The sequence below is a fragment of the Carettochelys insculpta genome, chromosome 5 (assembly GCF_033958435.1).
Source record: "Carettochelys insculpta isolate YL-2023 chromosome 5, ASM3395843v1, whole genome shotgun sequence".
Taxonomy (NCBI): Eukaryota; Metazoa; Chordata; order Testudines; family Carettochelyidae; genus Carettochelys; species Carettochelys insculpta.
The window spans coordinates 47,408,827-47,429,160 of NC_134141.1; the positions used below are offsets into that span (position 1 = coordinate 47,408,827).

A 20,334-nucleotide genomic window follows, 5' to 3' on the forward strand; every position below is an offset into this window, starting at 1 on the left:
GGTCTGGATTTAATGCACCCAAGGGTACTTAGGGAATTGGCAGATGTCATTGCTGAGCCTTTGACCATTATTGTTGAAGACTCTAGTAGATCGGGAGAGATCCAGGATGATTGGAAAAAGGCAAATGTTGTACCTGTCTTCAGAAAAAGAAAGGACAATCCAGGGAACTATAGACCCCTCAGCCTTACCTCAGTCTCTGGGAAAATAATGGAGGGATCCACAAGGAATCCATTTAGGAGCACTTGGAAGAGGGGAAAGTGATCAAAAGTAGTCAACATGCATTCACCAAGGTCAAGTCGTGCCTCACCAATCTGATTAGCTTCTGTGATGAGGTAACAGGCTCTGTGGACATAAGGGAAGTCAGTGGATGTGATCTACCTTGACTTCAGCAAAGCTTTTGATACAGTCTCCAAAAACACTCTTGCCCATAAGCTAAAGAAGTATGGATTGAATACATGGACTATAAAATGGATAGAAAATTGGCTTGACAATCAGGTCCAATGAGTAGTGGTCAGTGGCTCAGTATCTGGATGGCAGTCAGTTTCAAATGGAGTGCCCCAAAGCTTGGTTCTAGGGCTGGTGTTGTTCAACATTTTTATTAATGACCTGGATGAGAGTCTGTATGGCACCCTCAGCAAGTTTGCGGATGACACCAAGCTAGGGGGACAGGTTGATAGACTGGAGGTTGGAGATAGGATCCAGAGTGACCTGGATAAATTGGAGGATTGGACCAAAAGAAATCTGATGGCCGTTCAACAAGGAGAGGTGTAGGGTCCTGCACTTGGGACAGAAGAATCCTAAGCATTGTTACAGGCTGGGAACCAACTGGCTAAGCAGCAGTACAGCAGAAAGGGCCCTAGGCATTATGGTGGATGAAAGGCTGGATATGATTATACAGTGTGCCCTTGTAGACGAGAAGGCTAGCGGCATATTGTGGTGCATTAGGAGGGGAATTTCGAGCAGATTTAGAAAAGTTGTTGTTTCCCTCTATTGGGCACTGGTGAGGCCACATCTGGAGTATTGCATCCAGTTTTGGGCCCCCCGGTGTAGAAAGGATGAGGATGTGCTGGAGTAGGTTCAGTGGAGAGCAACAAAAATGATTATGAGGCTGGAGCACATGACTTACGAGGAGAGGCTGATAGATTTGGGATGGTTTATTTTGCAGAAGAGAAGACTGAGGTTTGATTTAATAGCAGCCTTCAACTTCCTGAAGGGCATCTCTAAGGAGGATGGAGAGAAATTGTTCTCAGTGGTGACAGGTGGCAGAACAAGGAGCAATGGTCTGAAGTTACAGGAGAGAAGTAGGTTGGATATTAGGAAAAACTACTTCATCACTGGAATGTGTTGCCTAAAGACGTGTGAAATCTCCATTCCTAGAGGTTTTTAAGTCATGGCTTGACAGAGTCCTTGCTGGGATGACTTAGTTGGGGTTGATCTTGCTTGAAGCAGGGGGCTGGACTCAATGACCTCCTGAGGTCCCTTCCAGCCATATGATTCTATGATTGTATGATTCTATAAGTCCCAGTATCATAGCCACTGGTGGAGACTTCCCCATGGCAGCAGCAAAGCCCCCCGGTATCTTAGCTGTCAGGGGAGACTTCCCCATGGTGGCGGCAAAGTCCGCTGCTGGCTGTGTCCGTTTGAGCCCAATGTGGCTGATGTATGTGATCCATCTAGTTTTTTCCCTCTTGTAATGTCAGTCAACTAAATGTTTGCAACTAAATGCCTGCAGTAGTCCTGAGTGCTCATAGATCCAGCTAAAATCAGTGTGAGTATTGGCTGCGCAACACCTATGAAAATCTAGTCAGAATATGGAACTCCAAATGAACAATTGAATTAAAAGGTTCCCCTCTTTAACAACTGAAATGTTTGTTGAATACTGTTGTGTTTCTATATGTAGCACCTATGACAGTTTTTAATACGAAAAGAATGTGGAGGATGCATAGTGCATCCATTGTCTTATTAAAAAAGTATAAACTGCAGGTATGTGATCATTCTTATTGACACTAGTGTTTTGGAAAGCTTATATAATATAGTGGCTTCCAGCCTTTCTGACCTGCAGACCTCTTTGGGTACCATTGCAAGGTATTTCTTTATCATGTGAAGAAGATGAATGTATTAGTATATTTGACCAGTGTTAAAACACCATCTTCTTATAGCAGTTACCTTCCTTCAGGTTTTTCTCCCTCTTTAGTACTTGACAAAAGTTTCAGTTTAATGTGGGGATATAGTTGAGTCATGGTTCTGGTTTGGGTCTTGAGAATATACTGGAGCCTATCCAGAGATGTGTACATTATAGAATCACATAAAATCTAAATTAAAGCGTTAGCTGTTTCTCAAAAAGGCTTTGGTTAGTCTGAATGTGCTTGATCTCATCTGGCTTTAAAAGCTGTGTATAGCTGGACTTTTGATTTTACTTGGCATTCTTTGTAAATGAAGAATAATATCCAGATCATAGCTGTCATGGCTGTTTTTGGTGTGAACCTTCATGATGGGTGTTTAAATCTGTATGAGACAGAAAATTCTATGAGCGACAGAGAGAGAGAGAGAGAGAGAGAAGTAATTTTAAACAATATCAGTTTGTATAGCTTTTCCTCACAATTAGTACTAAGTGTGCCACAACATAGGATAATACAGTGGTCCCCAAACCGTGGGGTATACCCCTGCATGGAGGGGGTGCCTCAGGCCTGGGTAAGCCCCCATGCAAGGAAGGGAGGGAGTGAGACACAACCCTGCTGTGCCTCAGGTCTCCTTCAGCCCCAAACCCCAATCCCTGGCCAGGCTTCCAGCCCCATCTATAGCTCTGGCCTGACTGTGGCTCCACATCCAACTATGGCCCCCTGCCTTGCCCCCCAAACCCTGATCACAGCCTTGCTGGGGTTCCCTTTCAGCCTCAGTCTCCAGCCTCTGGCTTCTGACCTGGGCTCCACTCCCAGCCATGGCCCCAACCACACCCCTGTCCCCAGTTGCAGCTGCAGCTGCAGCCTGGCCCTAGCTCCCAGCCATATCTGCTGTGCAGGAGGGGGGCACAGGCTGGGGCAAGGGTGCGTGTGAGATAAAAAGTTTGGGAACGACTGGTTTAGGGCTATAAAGGGAGTTTCTTTGAGTTGGTTCCCTGCCTTATCAACAAAATACGTCTTCGGGGCAGGAGTAATAATCATGGGTCTAATGGAAAAGACAGAATGTAGATTGTTTGAAGGCTACATCTACACTATGAGATACATTTGAATTTAAGGCAGTAAACTCAGTATTACCACATGGCTGTCTTCACTGTAAATACCATTAGCTTGATAAAGGGAGCACTAATATCGATATCATATTGTCGTCAGAACCAGCTGGGTGTAGTGTCAAATTCAAATTTAAAAGTTTGAATAAAGGCCAGTGTGGAAGCACCATGTCTTAAAAGCGAATTTATTAGCCTCCAGAGGTGTCCTGTATGTAGCCCACAATGTCCCTTTGTGCTCCACTCTGACCACTGCTCTCCAGGTACACCGGAATTAGGTAACAGGAAGACTGTGAGTTTCAATTCAGAACCAGGAAGCCTGTGGCTGTGGGGTCATGTTTGTATGAGAGGCTGAGAAATGTCTGTCTTTCTTTGCTATTAGCGCCGTGAGCACATTTGCCCATTACAAATAACCACAACGTGTTTCTGTCTCTACATCTGCTAGTTGAGCACTTGGTATATTTTTCTGCACTGCCTGGCACCAACTGCTGGCCCACCATACCACATGGCAGCAAGGCTGTTGAGGGGGTCATGCGTGTATGGGAGGGCAAGAAACAACTTCTCAGCAGTTTACATTTGTGCATGCCTCCTGTCCTTCCCCCACAGGCACCACACAGTTGGGGTCTTTCGTACGCTCACCCACATCACGTGCCTAGCCCCTTGCCCAATGCAGGGACATACCTTCCATTTGGTACGGACCATGCTGCCAGGCAGCGTGATGTCTTGGTTTGCATGCGGTCAGGGCTCCAAGGGTGGGAAAGATTTTTGGGGCTTTGCTGCCGCTGTGTGGAAGTCTCCCCTGGTGGCTACAAATTGCAGGGGCTTGCAGCTGCCTGGGGGGATTACCTCAACTGGCCCCCCCCACAATTTCCCCAAGTTCCCCCACCACACCAAGGACCTGGGGGACTAGCTGCCACGGGGCGTGGGGGGATCTCTTCTGCTGGCTACAAATTGTGGGGCTTGCAGCTGCTGACTACTTCAACTGGCCCCCCACTCAACCTCTCTACCCCCCACCACAGCAAGGAACTGGGGAGCTAGCTGTCACAGGGGAGGTCTCTCCCAATGGCTATGAATTGCAGGGCCTGGATGCTGCCTGGAGGGATTGGTTCAAGTGGCCCTCGAGCCTTGGACCTTGCATCCTACTGTCAAAAAAGATTTTCGGGGACCATGTCAACTGTCCATTCAACCTCCCAAACACCAAACCACCCCACAATGGCAATGAAATTTGGTGAGCCCCATCCTCCATGTCCCCTGTTGGCAAGTCTGTGTAGTGAAGAGGGAAGCCAAAAATCTTTTTTCCTAGACTTTTCTATCCTCTTTCTTCTAACTTTGGACCTCTTCACATAGGTAAGAGTGGGTGGGTGGCCAGCTGAAAATACAGGCTATGCACAGAAGCTGTATAATGACCAGGGAAGCCAAAAACCCTTCCCTCTTCAACTCCCTTTTTTCAAAAAACTTTACTATCTACTCTTTCTTCATTCTTTTCATTGTCCCTCCATTATTTTCAGGCAACAGATGTAATTAAGAGAGGGGAGGCAGTCGGTGGAGGGCCAGTTGAGAAGACACAGACGCCTGCTGATTTTTATAAAATTTGTCCTTATTCAGTTACAGCTACAGTTTTAAAAAGCAGTTCAGTTATAAGAAAGAGATTTCTGTGCATTTGGTGATCTTTGTTGATTCATTAGGTTTCTTCCTTCCACCTGCAAAAATGGATGTTTCCTTACCATGGGAGGGGAATGAGGACAATGCAATGTGAATATGATACAATGTGATGTCAAATACTAGTAAAGATACCCGGAATGCCACGTAGATGAGGGAACTATGGGATAGGTTCCCACAATGCACTGCTGCAACAATGGATGTTTGCTGATTGAGTGTGGCAGCAATAAGTTGACTTTGTGAGGGGCATGTGGGGAGGGGAGGACAGTCAAATTCAAATTTATAAAATCCAGCATTACAAAATGGATATTATTTTGAATTTGTCTCAAATATAGAAGTAGCCTAAATTAAGTACTGGATATACCAAAGGGACAATTTACTGTCACATATCGAGTGTTCTCTGGAATCGCATGGAAAAAGTAACTGCACTGCAGCATTCAGTTTGACCTTTAGCTGAATGTCTGAAAATGTTGGACAAAATGAAGAGGCATTCCACATCCTAGTCAGTCAGTTGTGACCATCCCGTCAGTAAGTTGCTTCAGTATCTGGTTTCCATGGTGAATTAAATTTGCAGGAGCTCTCAGGGGATCTGTAGGAGGCTGGCAACATTTTTGTCAATTGTGAGATCACTAGTAAAGATCTGACAACACTGAGTCATTCCCAGAACTACAGATGTCTGATGGGCTTGGCATTCCAATTTGGCACATTGCTAAAGAACACTGTGGCTGTAGCTGATGTAGTGGAGCTGGCTGGAATCTTTTTTAAAGATAAGGTGCTGCACACTTACTGAAGGGGCCATAAGACCACTGTCTGTACGGATGTTAGCAGCTAGAAGTGCAAGAGACAGGCTGGAGTATTTTCCATAAATGTTAATGGAAACTGCCTGTGTTTAAACCTGTCTGTGTTTAAACGAACAAGTGTCCTTATTTGTTTTGATAATGCTCTAAGGTTCTCTGTGGTGTTTATTTGCTCTTTGTTTTTAGTTTGGACAGTGAAAGAAGTCTGGCTAGCTTCACTTTTATTTCTGTTCAGATTTATTGTAGCACAAGGTTCATATGGTGAGCTCAGGCAGTGTCTGGGTAGGGCTTCAAACTCCTGTATTGTTTTATTTGCAGTCTTAAAAGTAAGACTACAAAAGTTCTTTGAATGCTTGTTCCAGCTCCAGTCTCTCTCATGCCTGCCTCAGTGTTGCAAGTACTGAGCTGCCTTTCTCACTTAGTTACGCCATCCTGCCATCATGGAGCGTTCTTCTCTCCTGCTTGCAAGGTACCTCAACCCCACAAAATAACAGCGCGATTGTAGCCTGGGTAGCCATATTTGTGCTAATTTTAGTCTAGTTAGCACAGATAACAAATGTGAAGATGTACTGGTATAGATCCTAGTGCAAGGTAGTGGCTTGAGTCTGTACAATGGGTCTACAGTGAGTTGGTTTGGGTAGGCTAGCCTGCACTGAAGGCAGTGCCACCACATCTTCACTGCCAAGTTGTGTGGTTAGGCTTGCCTTACACCTTAAGTTGCGGTGTAGATGTACCCTCAGTGCTGTCCCTGCTGGTGACCAGCCCATCTGGAATCCCCAGAGTGAGAGAGCAAGGAGGAGGAAGAGGCAACAGCTCAGGGTGTTTCTGTCTACAACAGAAATGAGAGAGAATGGGGAAATGGAGGTTCGAGGAGACCAAACCCATATTCCCCATGTGAGAATCCCTTGATGTCCTGTCCTTAATTCTCTTCTCTACCACTTTGTTGCCCCTTGGATCGCCTCTTTCCCTGGAAGTGATGCAAAGGTCACTTTCCAGTTTGTTTGGATTATTTTTTCCACAATTCGGTATACCCTGTGGAATCATGTGAAATTCTGACTGAAATAAGCCCAGGTGTTGGTATGCATTAGTATTAAGTATATGTCTGTATTCTAGCCTTTCATTAATAGTTGATTTATAATATTAAAGTCATTCTCTTGAACATTGGAACGTGTGGTCTGAGATCACATGCTTTGGTAGAAGAAGGTAATGAAGGTACGTTTTGAGAGCTACTGCTGTAGCATGATGTGTGGGTTTGCTAAAATTAGAGAGCAGGGAGATTTTAAAAATCAGGCAGACGTTCCAGTTTGTTGTAAGTTTTGCAAGCATTGTTTTTAAAGGGTCTACATTTTGGGGTAGATTTTGACAGTGAGCTTTTAACTCTACATAATGTTCAAAGTACTGCTCATGTGGTAGGGCAAATTATGTCTGGAATTAATACACATTACATTATTTGTTTTTTGCTATTCAAGAGGGGGAAAAGCACTTGTCACACTGGCAATTGGAAAGGGAGCTGCAGGTGTTTTTCTTAATTCAGAACACCAGAAAAAAATAATCAGCAGATGGACAGAGAAAACTCTGAGGAGAAAGAAATACAGCATGTAAATCTGGAAACTTACTTAATCATGTGACAGATGTGAATCTATTCTGCAGGTTTTAAAAATAAAGATAACTGGTAGCTGAGGGCTATATATCAATATCAAGGACAAATAACTAGTCCTTACATAATATTGACACAATATTGAGATGTTGAACAATTTTGCTTCAAATCTTGCTACCATCATTCTTGCACTCACCACTTTGTATCCTAACAGTGCCCCTCTAGTTTCTTTTGCTGAGAAGGACTCTCACTCGTGCCACATGCTTTGTTTCATTCCATGACCAAATGACTTTGCAACCACATTTCTATCCAGATGCTGTCCAATACATCTCTGCCAGTCCAAGTATATTGTATCAGTAGCTCTCCATCTCCTTTCAAAGCAACTCTAACTTTCCAGTTACTCACAGTGTTCAGACATTCCATGTTCCAATTGATAGTATATGTGTTAGTTGTGATTTTCTTTCGGTAATGAACTTATCGACGCAACCCCGATTGCTCGATTGGTGCTGCAGATCTTGTTTATCCAGGTGACGTCCAAGTTGGCATCTTTTATCAGTTAGTTGTACTGGCATCACATTTTATTCATATTGTTGTTTCCTGATCAGTGCATCAACACTCATTTGACCAACCCTCCTCCTTTATCCAGGCTTGGGACTGGCATGGAACCATAAGAGAGTCAAAGTAATAACCACGGTGATACAAGAGGCAATTGAGCAGGCTGTTCCAGAAGGAGAGAAGACCAATAAGAAGTGGAGTATGCAGGAGACACTGAAGTTGGTTCAAGAGAAGAGTGCACTGAAGATCAGAAGGGATGTTTCTGAGAGAACAGAACAGCAGTATAGAGTGAAATTCAGTGTGGCAAGGAAAGTGGCCAGAAAAGCAAAAGGGTTAGAGGAGCAGTGTGAAGATACAGAGAGGTATTACAGCGAGTATAAGACTAAGAAGGTGTACAAGATGAGCAGGAATATTAATAGGAAGTGGCAGCTGAAGCAGATGATGATCAAAGATGAGAAAGATGAGGTGTTCGTGAAGAAAAAGGCTGTACCGCAATGGACGAGATATTGCAGTGTTCTGTACAAAGAACAGTTGGACCCAAGTGTCTCAGAAGGACTGATCAAAGAACTGAAAGAGATATCTCCACCAAGCATCATGAGTGAGGCTGATATTTCAAAGGGAGAAGTAAAAAGAGCAATGAAATGACTAAAGAACAAAAAGAGCCCTGGAAATTATAAGATCATGAGAGAGAGAATTAAATACGGCAGAGAAAGTAGGATTCCGGAAATACACCGACTATGTAATTTAGCATGTGAAAAAGGGAAGGCACCTAAGGAAAGGACAAGATCCATGCTAGTGACAATACACAAGAAAGGAAGTACATTGGAATGCAAGAACTATGGAATGATTGCCCTTGCAAGTAATCTAGGCAAGGTGCTGATGACGACAGTGATGGGGAAACTGAGATCACAGATGGAAGAACATCTAGTGGATAAGCAAGTGGGATTCAGGAAGGATAGAAGTACCATACAGCAGATATTGGCACTAAGATTGATAGTGCAGAAAGCTCGACCAAAGAACATCTACAATTGCTTCGTTGATTTTCAGAAGGCATTTGACAGTATAGATCAGAAAGTGACTTGGGTGGTGTTGGAGCTGTACGGAGTGGATAGCAGACTGATATGGTTGTTGAAGGATATCAGTGACAATGCAGACACAGCAGTGAGAACGTGCAAAGAGATGGGAAGTTCGTTTAGAACAAGTAGAGGTATGAGACAAGGAGATCTGATATCGCTGATTATACTCATTGCACTCCAAGACAGAGCAATGGATAAGATCAAGGAAAAGGTAGAAGGGATAACTGTGGACAGGATGAGAATCAATGTTAGGTTTGTGGATGAAATAGTTATCATTGAAGAAGATGAAGAGGAGCTAGAGAGCATGATGCAAGTGCTAAATGAGGAAGGGAAGCAATATGGACTGATTATGAACACTGGTGAACAAAAACAGTGATATTTGGAGATAAGGAAATAAGAAGGAAGATCAGTGTAGCCGGGATTGCACTATAGAATGTAGAGGAGTTCATGTATCTGGGGAGCAACATGACGTATGGTCTAGACTGTAAGAAGGAAATAGCGATGAGAATAGTGAAAACAAGAGCGAGTTTGAAGACAGATAAGATCTGGAAAAACAAAGCGGTTAGGTTAGGAACCAAGCTGAGCGTCTTGAAAATGTGCATATTCAGCAGCATGTAGTATGGATGTGAGACATGGGTGATAACGAAAGAGAAGGATATTGGCATTTCAGAGGAGTTTTAATAGAAAGATCCTGAAATAGGATGGATGCAGCAGGTCACCAACGAGAAACTATATAGGAAGATACAACAAAAGAGAACCTAGTGCAGAAGGTTATACAACAGAAATTCCAGCTATTAGGGCATATCTGCAGAATGAACAATGAACAAAAAATGAAGACCCTGGTATTCGGCATAATGGATGGTTCCAATAGGAGCAGCAGACCCCACAGAGAATGGGAAGATGATATAGTAGCTTGGTGCCGAGCTAGTCTACAGAAACTAAGCCACTCCGCACCGGACAGGGCAAGATGGAAGGAAATAGTGAGGGAGGCATTGGACGCTGAGCCCATGGTGGTTGTTGATGATGATGATGATCTTCTTTGGGGTGCTGTGTTGAAGTGTAAGTGCAAAGGGAAAATTATTCAATAAGACAAACAAAACAATAAATCATTTTAATATTATGTGAGATTTTGTAAATACCACAAAGTATCTGATTACAAAATTTTGTTTAACATTAATTAGTGCTCAGAAAGAATTGGCTTTTGTGCTATATATTTTAATAAATCTTTCATTTTAAAATGCATAGACAGTGGTAATGCTTTGGGAATGTTGCTTAAAATAGGCTTAGTAACCTTTAAAGAAACGTTGGGTTTGCTGACTGTTGGATAAACTAGTAAAGGCCAAAATCACAGGCTGGGTTATGTGTTGGTGCAAGGGTGTGAGAGGATATGGTCCCCCCTGTACTGGCTATGTAGCAGTGTGGAAGGGGATCCAGGACTGGCTGTTATGTCCCTGTCTTCCCTTTGCAGATGGGTTCGAGGGGGCTGAGAGGGAATGTTGTTAGACTCAGAAGATGGCCACATTAAATTCATTTTAAAATGTTATCAGGAATGGAATGTCTATGGAACATACATAGCAATGGTTAAATAGCAGGGAGCAGCTATTTAATGAGCAAATAAGAAAACATGATTCTTATTTTCTTATCACTGGTAAATTTTGGGATTTGAATTCTGCTTCTAACATTTGGGAAAGATGTTATTATATGGCAAAGTAACAGATGCATCCCTGTGCTAATATGCTGGTGATGATCTCAGTTAACAGCTGGGGAGCAAATGTTGCTTAGTTCCATACCACGTGTGCATAAATGCATATTCTGCCCAAACATTACAATTTGTATTATTTTAAAGCTTTTTAAATATATATCACAAGAAATATAGTTCATAGGTTTCTTTTAAATGATGGATAATTTGGTGGCTGAGACGCCTGATTCTCAGATGTTGTGCTATTTCAGTGCAGCGGCCATGATCAGCTATCACTGAAGTGTAACTCAGTGATATTCAGCCTTGAGGAACTGAAGAGCTACATCAAAATGTGGTCAGGCATTTACCATATGGTAAGCCAGGCATGATGTCCTGATATTGCATTACAATGTCTGTGTTGTGGCATATCTGTATTTGTTACAGTGCAGCATCACTGTGTGTCAGTGGATCTTTACAGTGCAAACATTATAACACAAAATCAGGACATGATGTTGTAGTTAGTCTCTGGCACTTTTTTAGGCTCTCTTTCTCCAGTTTGGTCTCTGTATTCATCTCTAATCCTGGGTGCTAGGATGGAACAATTTCTTTTTTCTCTCCTGCCTTTTCTGGGTGCAGTGTGTGCCTGTGGGTGTTCTTTTGTTGTTCCTACTCTTTATTTCCTTTCTTGACTGTGAAGTCTGCTGGAGTTTTCTCTCTTCCCCTACCCTGCCTCCAAGGAGCTAAATCTGTGGGGATTGTATATTTGTGTGATGGATTGTGGTCAATAAAAGCTCTCTAGAACTTGTCTTGCTCGGACTTTGAACAGAAACAGGCAGAGTCTGAGTAGAAGACTTAGGTGTTGTCTATACTACACAGCTTTTAGAGACATGGATGTGTCACCACAAGTCAGACAGTGTAAAAACTGTTTGTCAGCATTTTTGCCAAGGAAAAATTTCCACCTGCCATGAGCACTGTTAGCTCTGTCAGCAGAAGAGTATTCCTGCCCATAAAGCACTGTTTGCACTAGCAGTTGCTGTGGCAAAATTTTGGCATTCAGGGTGTAGGGGGAGGCTAAGCACCTGTGAATGACAAAGGCTTTGATGCTCAATTGCCAATGTGGACAAAGTCTTCAGGGTATGTCTACACTACAAAGTTTTGTCCACAAAATAAATGGTGATATGCAAAAATCAACTAAAGAAAATTTACCAGAGGGTGTTTGCACTTGCGTTCCTTGCCAACAGATCATGTCCACACTGTGGACTCCATCAGTGACAGTATTAGCAATGCAGTGAGAGTATGTGTTGTTGCAGACCAGAAGCTGCAGCTGGCAAATGCCTGATGGAGGGTGAACATTTTGGATGCTGGAGGAATTCCTTTTTGTTCCCCTCCTAACTTCCCAGAGGATGTCGTGCTGCAGGCTGGATAGACAGCTAGGGCTCATTAGCAGTCAGGCAGCCACTGCTTGCAATCAAGCACCTGCTACCAGTTAAGGCCTCCAGGCTCCCTATAAAAGGCTTTCCCCAGGCAGAAAGAGGAGAGAATGGTGCCCAGAGTGAAGGGGGCTGGAGGGCTGAGAAGAGGATGGATCAGGACAGGCCTGAGGGAAGCCGAGTGATGCCAGCCACAAGGTACTAGAGGGAAGTGGTGGGTGCAGAGGCCCAGGGAAAGGCTGCTGCTGTGGGGCAGAGGGGCAAAAGCCCTGCTTGCTGCCTCCCTTTCTAGGGTTCCTGGGCCAGAGTTCAGGGCAGCAGGTGGGACTGGACCCCACCCTTCTTCCCCTGGAGGGGTACCCAACTCGTGTCAAACCAGGATGGCCTGAGATTGCTGGAGAGGGTCCTACTCCACCCCAACTCAAGACTGGCCTGTGACAAAAATGGCATGGTAAAGGGAGACCCTTGTCTTTGGGAAGCCCCAGGGCAACAAAGGGGCCTCTCTGAAGCACACAAAGACCCCTAAGGAACAGGTGAGTGATCTGTCACAGTATCCCACAGTGCATTGTTGTGGGAAAGCAGAGCTGATTGCATTGCAGGATTCCCTCTGAGTTCTCCCACATCCTCCTCAGCTGCCTGGACCAGCAGCAGTAGCAGCTGTGTGAGCTCTCCATGCTGTGCAATGTCAAAGCAGCACAGCAATTTGTCCGCCTCTTCTGGAAGCTGCAGTTTGCCTGGCACTCTGTTCCTAGTGCCAGGCAGAACAGGAACAGTCCAATGATCTGTTCTTTGTTTGGTCCTCAAATGTGGCAGCTCACTCAGCTGTCAGATACTTTCTGGAGCTTGGAAATAGGAAGGGCAGTATGGCTACAAGGCAGCAGTGGTCCAGCTGCTGAGGAGAGCTCTCCAGTAAGGCATTGTGGGATGCTGGCAGAAGCCAATTCTATCAAAAACAAATGAACAAATAGCTGAGTTGACGTTAACTCTTTGTCGACAATAAAGGGGAGGGGAAAAGAAAAATGTCTCTTGTAGGGGGTGAAAGATTTTGTCACTACAAAACAGAGTTTTTTCTTGACAAATGTCACATTACATTGTATAAACTGTGACTGTTTGGTCACCAACAGGCAGTTTTTGGCAACAAAACTTGGTAATGAAGACAGAGCCTTGGTTGCATCAAAAATCTTAAAAAGCCAAATGTATACCAAGAACCAAACTTCTATACAGGGACATCTACCTGATAAAGGCAGTTGTTTCTTGTAATGTGAACAGGCACATTCTCCTCTCTTTATCTTGGTGCACTGACTGTTTATAGTATTTTCAAATATATAAAGATGTAAATGACAGGAGAATCAAGTCTCTCATCAAATATAAACACTAGTATATTCCATTTTTCTAAGAAAGTGACCTATGAACTCTTGGCAAGCTGTTGTAACAGACATTGCAACATGAGGATAATCGTCTTTCAGCATTAGAGACATTACAATTTTTTATTTTATGACAATTATAAGACTTTACAAATTGGAATATGAACATTTGCAGTAGAAAACTTACATTTTTTTTAGGTACACACTCCATGAAATGTGTTAGATATATATGGATCTCTTAGAACGTGCAGACTTTCAGTGCATTTATGTTGTGCTTATCACCAGTGTATCTGTGCACATTCAGCAGATGCAACTATCTTTTTGAGTTGATGTCACATACATTGCATCTGCATCCTTATGTACATGTGTGGGAGCAGTTAAGAGGCAGGTTTAGGTGTTTGACTAATGTATGTTCATCATATCAGTGAATTTGTCTTCCACATAGTCTTCAGTAAGTGTTTTGATGCATTTAAAAAAAAACCTTTAAAAGTCATTTGAAAATGGAGGCATGCTCATCTACAACAAACATGATTATGTTAGACCATTACCTGTGCATGGAAAGATAGGTGTATCTACCTCATATCACATTAACCTCTTATTAAAATCAATGGAAACCTTTCCAGTGACTTCAGTTGCAGCTGAATCAGTTCCCATGTACTCAATTACAAAGGCTGGCTTTGTTGCTTCTATATTTTAATCACCTTGTTCTTGCTGGTCCTCTAAAGGTGTATTTTCATGACATAAGTGTTTCATTCTTTGTATTACGGACCTGTTGTCATCTTGCAAGCACCATATCAACACCCAATTGCTTGCTGGCTTATACACAAGGACTGTACTGTGTTGGCTGGCTACCTGAACAATTGTCACATCTAGCTTTATTCCTCTGGGCATTCTGTCACCAGCTAATGATCTTTCTAGGGCAGAGTGATGTGCCAGAGTGAACACTTCTATTAAAAAAAATCGTATTTTCTTGCAATAAGTGTTTGGCTTGGAACTGCCATGGAAGGTTATTTTTTAACTCTGCTTGAGCCTCATGAAGTTCAAGGCAATTGTTAGAAATGTCCTTCTTTCACCTCCCAGTGAAACCAAAGAATGGGGAGCTTGGCTACTGAGGAGGGGTATGTGTGTGTTTTCATCTCCTCCTCTTTGTGTTCAGGTGATGGAGGAATAGTACACGGCCAGTCAGGCAGAGTATCTGCTTTAGAAAGAGCTATGCTATTTTCAAGAGCAGCCAGAATGAGCAGATTGAATATTTGGCCATCCACATTTAGTTGGGAACTGTTCAAGTGAATACATATGGCTAATATTAATGACTTTGGTAAATTTTATGTTGAATTTGCAATTTCTTATTTGAATAACTCCTTGGATGGGGAATAGCATTTAAAGCCCTTAACCACTAGGTTAACATACAGTCTAAGTAAGTAGTGGTCAAGGCTAATGTGAAATGAGCTGATGGTCTCAGTCAGGTCATAAATACATTGGTTACCACATTACAGATGCCACTGTTAAGTTAACATTTTAGCAAGAGACCACAGACTGAACAGGCAGTGGGAACGAGCTATTCACTCATTTGTAGAGGCAGTTCCTTCAGGTCTGGGCTAAGGCATATTGGCTGAGTGATGTGGAAAAGTCTGCACAACTACCTTTTTTTTTTCCCTGTACCTGAGAAAAGAGAGGGGGATTCTGTATTCAAGTATGTTCAGTAACTTTCACAGACATGGCATTAAAAAAAGTTTTAAAAAATCAAGTCAGAATCCACAAATATCAAGAGAAAATTGCCACAAGTTATTTAAAAACATAATTCTCAATATAAAGAGACCAGTTTTTGATGAGTAGAAAAATTTACATGATGTATAAAAGCACCACCTCATAGTTGCACTGAATGTATATTGAATTTTTTCACTTTCCTCCTAAATATTTAATATTCAACAGACTCCCATAAATCAACCTGTAAATAAACAAAAATATGAAAATATGACAAATAAAAACCAACCAAATAAATCCAGCTATCTTAAAGGTGCTATAAGATGTTCAGGATAAAAATATTGTTTCTATTCAGCATTGACCCTCAGAAAACTCAGAATTTAACGTGAAGCAAATATACCCTGTTGTGAAATTAAATATTTCTGTTTGAATATGATTATGCAGCTCAGTTGCATGTAACAGAGAGAGTCCTCTTCTATGTATAAATGGGAATGACATGAAAACATGGAGAAAAACACTCCTTTTTTGAGTCAGGTGTGCCATTTTGTTGGGTATTTTAGAAGCAGTGTTTCATAGATTAATAGCTTGTAAAACTCTGGAATTAGAAATTGCTGGACAGTTTTGTTAATGGTATTTTATATAAAAATATTTGTTCTATATATTTTGTCATTCTTACAGAAACTGGTATTTTATGGCAAATTGAACAATTTTGGGTACGGGTTGAACCACTCTACTCTGAAACTCTCTTGTCTGGCAAACTCTGTAATCCGGCATGCTTTTAGTTAGTCATACGACCACTTATCATGAGTGTGGCCAAGTTTCCCGTGGTCCCATAAGGTTTATTTCCAGTCACCAGTCCTGGCTCTCACTGTTCTGTGGTGTTATTTAGCTTAAATGTCTTCTAAGAGCCATGTAAGCAGTGCAGGTGTTGGTAATGTGCTCGAAAATATTGACCTCCTGTTGTCTGGCATTCTCTCATCCAGCACTGGGCACGTCTCAAGGGTGCTGGACAAGAGAGGTTCAACCTGTAGTAGTGGTAAAAACTCTCATTCTTGTAGTGTATTTGTGATCTCAATTATGAGCTTGATTCATTTTGTGCCCGTAGGTTAAAAAAGTTGCAACACATGTATCATTTCTTTGTTTTTGCATGAATTATTTTGGGAGAAAAAAAATTAATTAAAAAGTTTAAAAATATGTGGGGGCTTCAGAATTTCAGATCAATAATGACTCTTCATAAGTGCTACAAAGGCAATAGACTCCCTAAATTCATCTTTGCATATGAACTATTTTATAAGTAAAAACTGGTAATCAAAATATGATGAGATGGCTAAGATTTTGTGGTATATGTGCACATTTAAATGAATCATAGGTCTCCCAAAGCAAGTCTTTAACGTTCCAGATCATTCACCCTGTATATGCTGCTAGTGTGTAGCAACCCACACAGGTGTCACTGAAGTAAATTAAGTTTTAACGTGCATTGAGATAGAGGCAAAAGAAATGGAGAGACTGTATTATCACTCCTAGCATTCTGAAAATGATTGTTTCAAATAAAGAACTGTTGGCTTTTTTTGGGGGGTGGGAAGGGAGGGGGTTGGTGGGGAGGACAAGGTGAATGTGTGTGTTTGCATATGTGGTTTATTTAAATTACGTAGTTTAAAAGTCCCTCTTATTTTCCTTTGCAGATGGGGTTTATACAGATTAACGAGGACTTCATATTTATTGAGCCACTCAATCACACCTTGGCTGTAACAGGTCACGCACACAGGGTGTACAGACGAAAAAGATCTATAGAGGAGAAAGTTACTGAAAAGCTAGCTCCTCATAACCATTACTGTGGTATTGTTACAGGTAATATGACAATTTCACTAAACAGATTTATTTTTATATAAGACATATTTTTAAAGATTACAGATAATAAAAATAGCATGTATGTTCATTCTTCTGGTATAACTTTTAGTGGGCTGAATTACTAATTGAAGTATCAGAAATGGAACTGTACACTCACTTATGACATTGCATAATAAGTACATTGTCATATTTTAATAGCAGACATATCTAAGTGGAAAAATAATTTGTATCCTATTTCTTGTCTCCCTTTATCATTGGATTGGTCTCAAGTATACACTTGTTAGACTGGCTGGACTTGAAGAGGTTCTTCAGTTCTGCAAATTCCTGGTTTGAGGTTTGGTTTATTTTACTTTGTGGTGTATTACTAGGGCTACTGTAGCTCAGTGTTTAGTGCCCTGACCTTGTAAGCCCAGGATTGTGAGCTCAATCCTTGAGGGGATCATTTAGGGCTGTAGGGCAAATAGTTTGAAAAAAATCTCTCAGGGCTGGTGATAGGTCCTGCTGTGAGGGCAGGGGGCTGGACACAAGGACCTCTTGAGGTCCATTCCAGTTCTGTGAGATATGATATGTGTATATCTTTCTTTAAATGCAAGTGACATTCTAAGTGTCACAATTGTATCTATAGTATCTAGAATTGTATTATTTTATAAATTAAGTTTACATGAATAGTCTGAAATACTCCAAACAGTTCTTCATTAATGGATATGTGCAGACTTCTGTGGTGAGAGAATTTGTGTGATAATTTGGCACATAGTGATATGTAGTTAATATTTACAAACATTTCCTGAGATCTGTAATATTTCCTTTTTTGCATGTTGCTGCTTTGATAAATCTTTATCCATTCATCATTCAGAAGAATTCTCTTTTAGTATGCTGCAGCAATCTAGACCTTCCTTTTACAGTAGAGTGCCTGTCTTCTGCAGCACTCTGATACAGTAATCTGAGACTTTGTGGTTGATACTTTTATTGATGGTTTGGGACCAAACTGATTACAAAAGTTGACCAGCTATCATAGAAATGTAGGGCTGGAGGGGACCACAAGAAGTGATTTAGTTCATTTCCCTTGTGGAGGAGCAGGATCAATGATAGGCGTTAGAACAATCTGCTCTTAAAAAATTCCAGGAAGGGGAATTCAACACTTCACTTGGTGACTTTTTCAGTTCTTTAATATCCTTTATAGTTAGGAAAGTTTTTTCTAATATCTAACCTAAATCCCTCTTGTTATAGATTAAGCTGGTTACTTCTTGTCTTACCTTCAGTGGACATAAAAAATAGTGGATCATAGTCCTTATATAATGGTGCTTAATATATTTGAACACTGTAATATCCCAAGTTGGTCTTCTTTCTTCAGGACAAAACATTCTCAGTTTTCTACATTTTTATCATTTTTGTTGCTCTTCTCTGGACTCTCTCCATTTTTGTCCACCTCTCTCCTAAAGTGTCGTGCTCAAAACAGGACACTACTCCAGCTGATGCCTCAACAGTGCTGAGAGGAATGAAGCAGTTACCTACACACCCTGAATGATATTAGCTTTTTTTTTTTTCACCAGAATCATATTAGATTAATAGATTTTAAAGTTATAAAGGGCCATCTTGATAATTTTGTTTTATGTCCTGCATATTGCCATGCATCCATTCCTGTAATAGATCTGTAATCTCTGGCTGACTCAGTGAAGTTCTCAAAGGTGTCATCTACACTAGCAAGTTCTTTCAGATAATCCAGCCCTTTTTTTTGAATGAATACGCAGAGTGTCCACACACAAAATGTGCTCTTTTGATCTGAAATCAAAAGAAAGGAGTTCTTCTTCATGAAGCCATCTTCTGCTCCCAGCTCAGGAACAGCACCTCTTTTTGAAAGCTTCTTCCGGAAAAAAAAAACAAAAAACCCAAAACAAGCATGTGCAGTTGCTCCACAGGCCTTTTTTTTTTTTTTTCAAAAGAACAGTCCTTATGGCACCAGATTTTTCCATTTCTGGCCCATTTTGGGTGGGGGGGCGAAAGGTAGGGAGGAGGGTCCCGGGGATATGAGGTCATTGCTCCACAGGGAGCTGTGGTGACAGGGAGGTATGAAGTAGGGGGATCCTTAACCACATTCTCCACACCCCACTGCCTTGTGGGTTATCCTGGGAAGGAGAGAGGCTAAGGGAGTGAACCCTGACAGAAAATCCGGAGTGGAGTCAGAAGGCGGTTCGGTGTCAACTTCTGACACTGTCCCGGCAACTCCTACAGCTGAGCTGGTACCAGACGTGGAGGTTATCCTCTCCTTTGGACTATATCAGTAAAGCCGAGAGGGGACACTGGTGTCTGGGCAGCCCAGAGTCTCCATAATAAATGCCCAGGCTCACGCCCGGAGAGGTACTCCGGCATCGCTGAACAGCGTTCCGTCAACACGGGAGGCAACACATACCGGTTATAAGCTCTTGCTCAATTGGTGTAGAGAACGAGCGCCGCAGGTTGCCTTCGACGGTGGGAGAGATCCTCGCATCTAACTGGACAGTCACCGTCTGCCTCAAGCCTCAAGACAGTCACCCCAGCCAATAGGGTACTGTCCCACCACAGTTCACCTACCTCGCTGGGTGCGTGAGGCATAAGGTTCCTGAACCTGACAAGTGACGAAATTTGGGCACCAGGCAAACCAATAAGAAAATCAACAAGAAATGAGAAACATCAACAATTCAAGCTTGCTTGCTGGAATGTGCAGACCATGCTGACCGGCTTGACTGAAGATCTCCAGGCCATCAGTGACACCCGCAAGACTGCTGTCATCAACGAGGAACTGAAGAGGCTCAGAGTTGATATCGCTGCACTGCAAGAGACGCGACTCGCAGATTCGGGATCTCCAAAGGAAAAGGACTACTCCTTCTTCTGGTAGGCTAAAGCCCAAGAAGAACCCAGAGAACATGGTGTTGGCTTTGCTGTCAGAAACACCCTTCTACAAATGGTGGAATTAGTCATGGGCGGATCAGAAAGACTTCTTCGGATCACGCTTCAAACTTGCGCTGGTTCTGTCCACCTGATCAGTGCTCATGCTCCAACCCTGTACGCCACACCAGAAGTAAAAGACAAGTTCTACGATGTGCTTAGTGCTGCTGTAGTGCAAATACCTGCTCGTGAACAACTGTACATCTTGGGTGACCTCAATGCAAGAGTTGGAGCTGATTGGGCCTCATGGCCTTCCTGCTTAGGACACTTCGGTGTGGGAAAAAGGAATGACAATGGACAGCGTCTCCTTGAACTGTGCACGTACCACACTCTGTGCATCACAAACACATTCTTCCAAACAAAGCCACAGCACAGTGTCGTGGAGACACCCACGCTCGAAGCACTGGCATCAACTAGATGTGGTCATCACTAGGCATAATAACCTCAAAAATGTCCTTCTGACACGCAGCTATCATAGTGC

General features: G+C 42.4%; 1 protein-coding gene across 1 annotated transcript in view; it reads left to right on the plus strand.

Annotated features, from left to right (window-relative positions):
* Positions 1-20,334, plus strand: part of ADAMTS19 (ADAM metallopeptidase with thrombospondin type 1 motif 19) — a 284,879-nt gene that overhangs the window by 40,510 nt on the left and 224,035 nt on the right. The window contains exon 3 of the mRNA XM_074994147.1: positions 16,766-16,931. Coding sequence (XP_074850248.1) covers positions 16,766-16,931 — 166 coding nt within the window. The remainder of the gene's footprint in view (positions 1-16,765; positions 16,932-20,334) is intronic.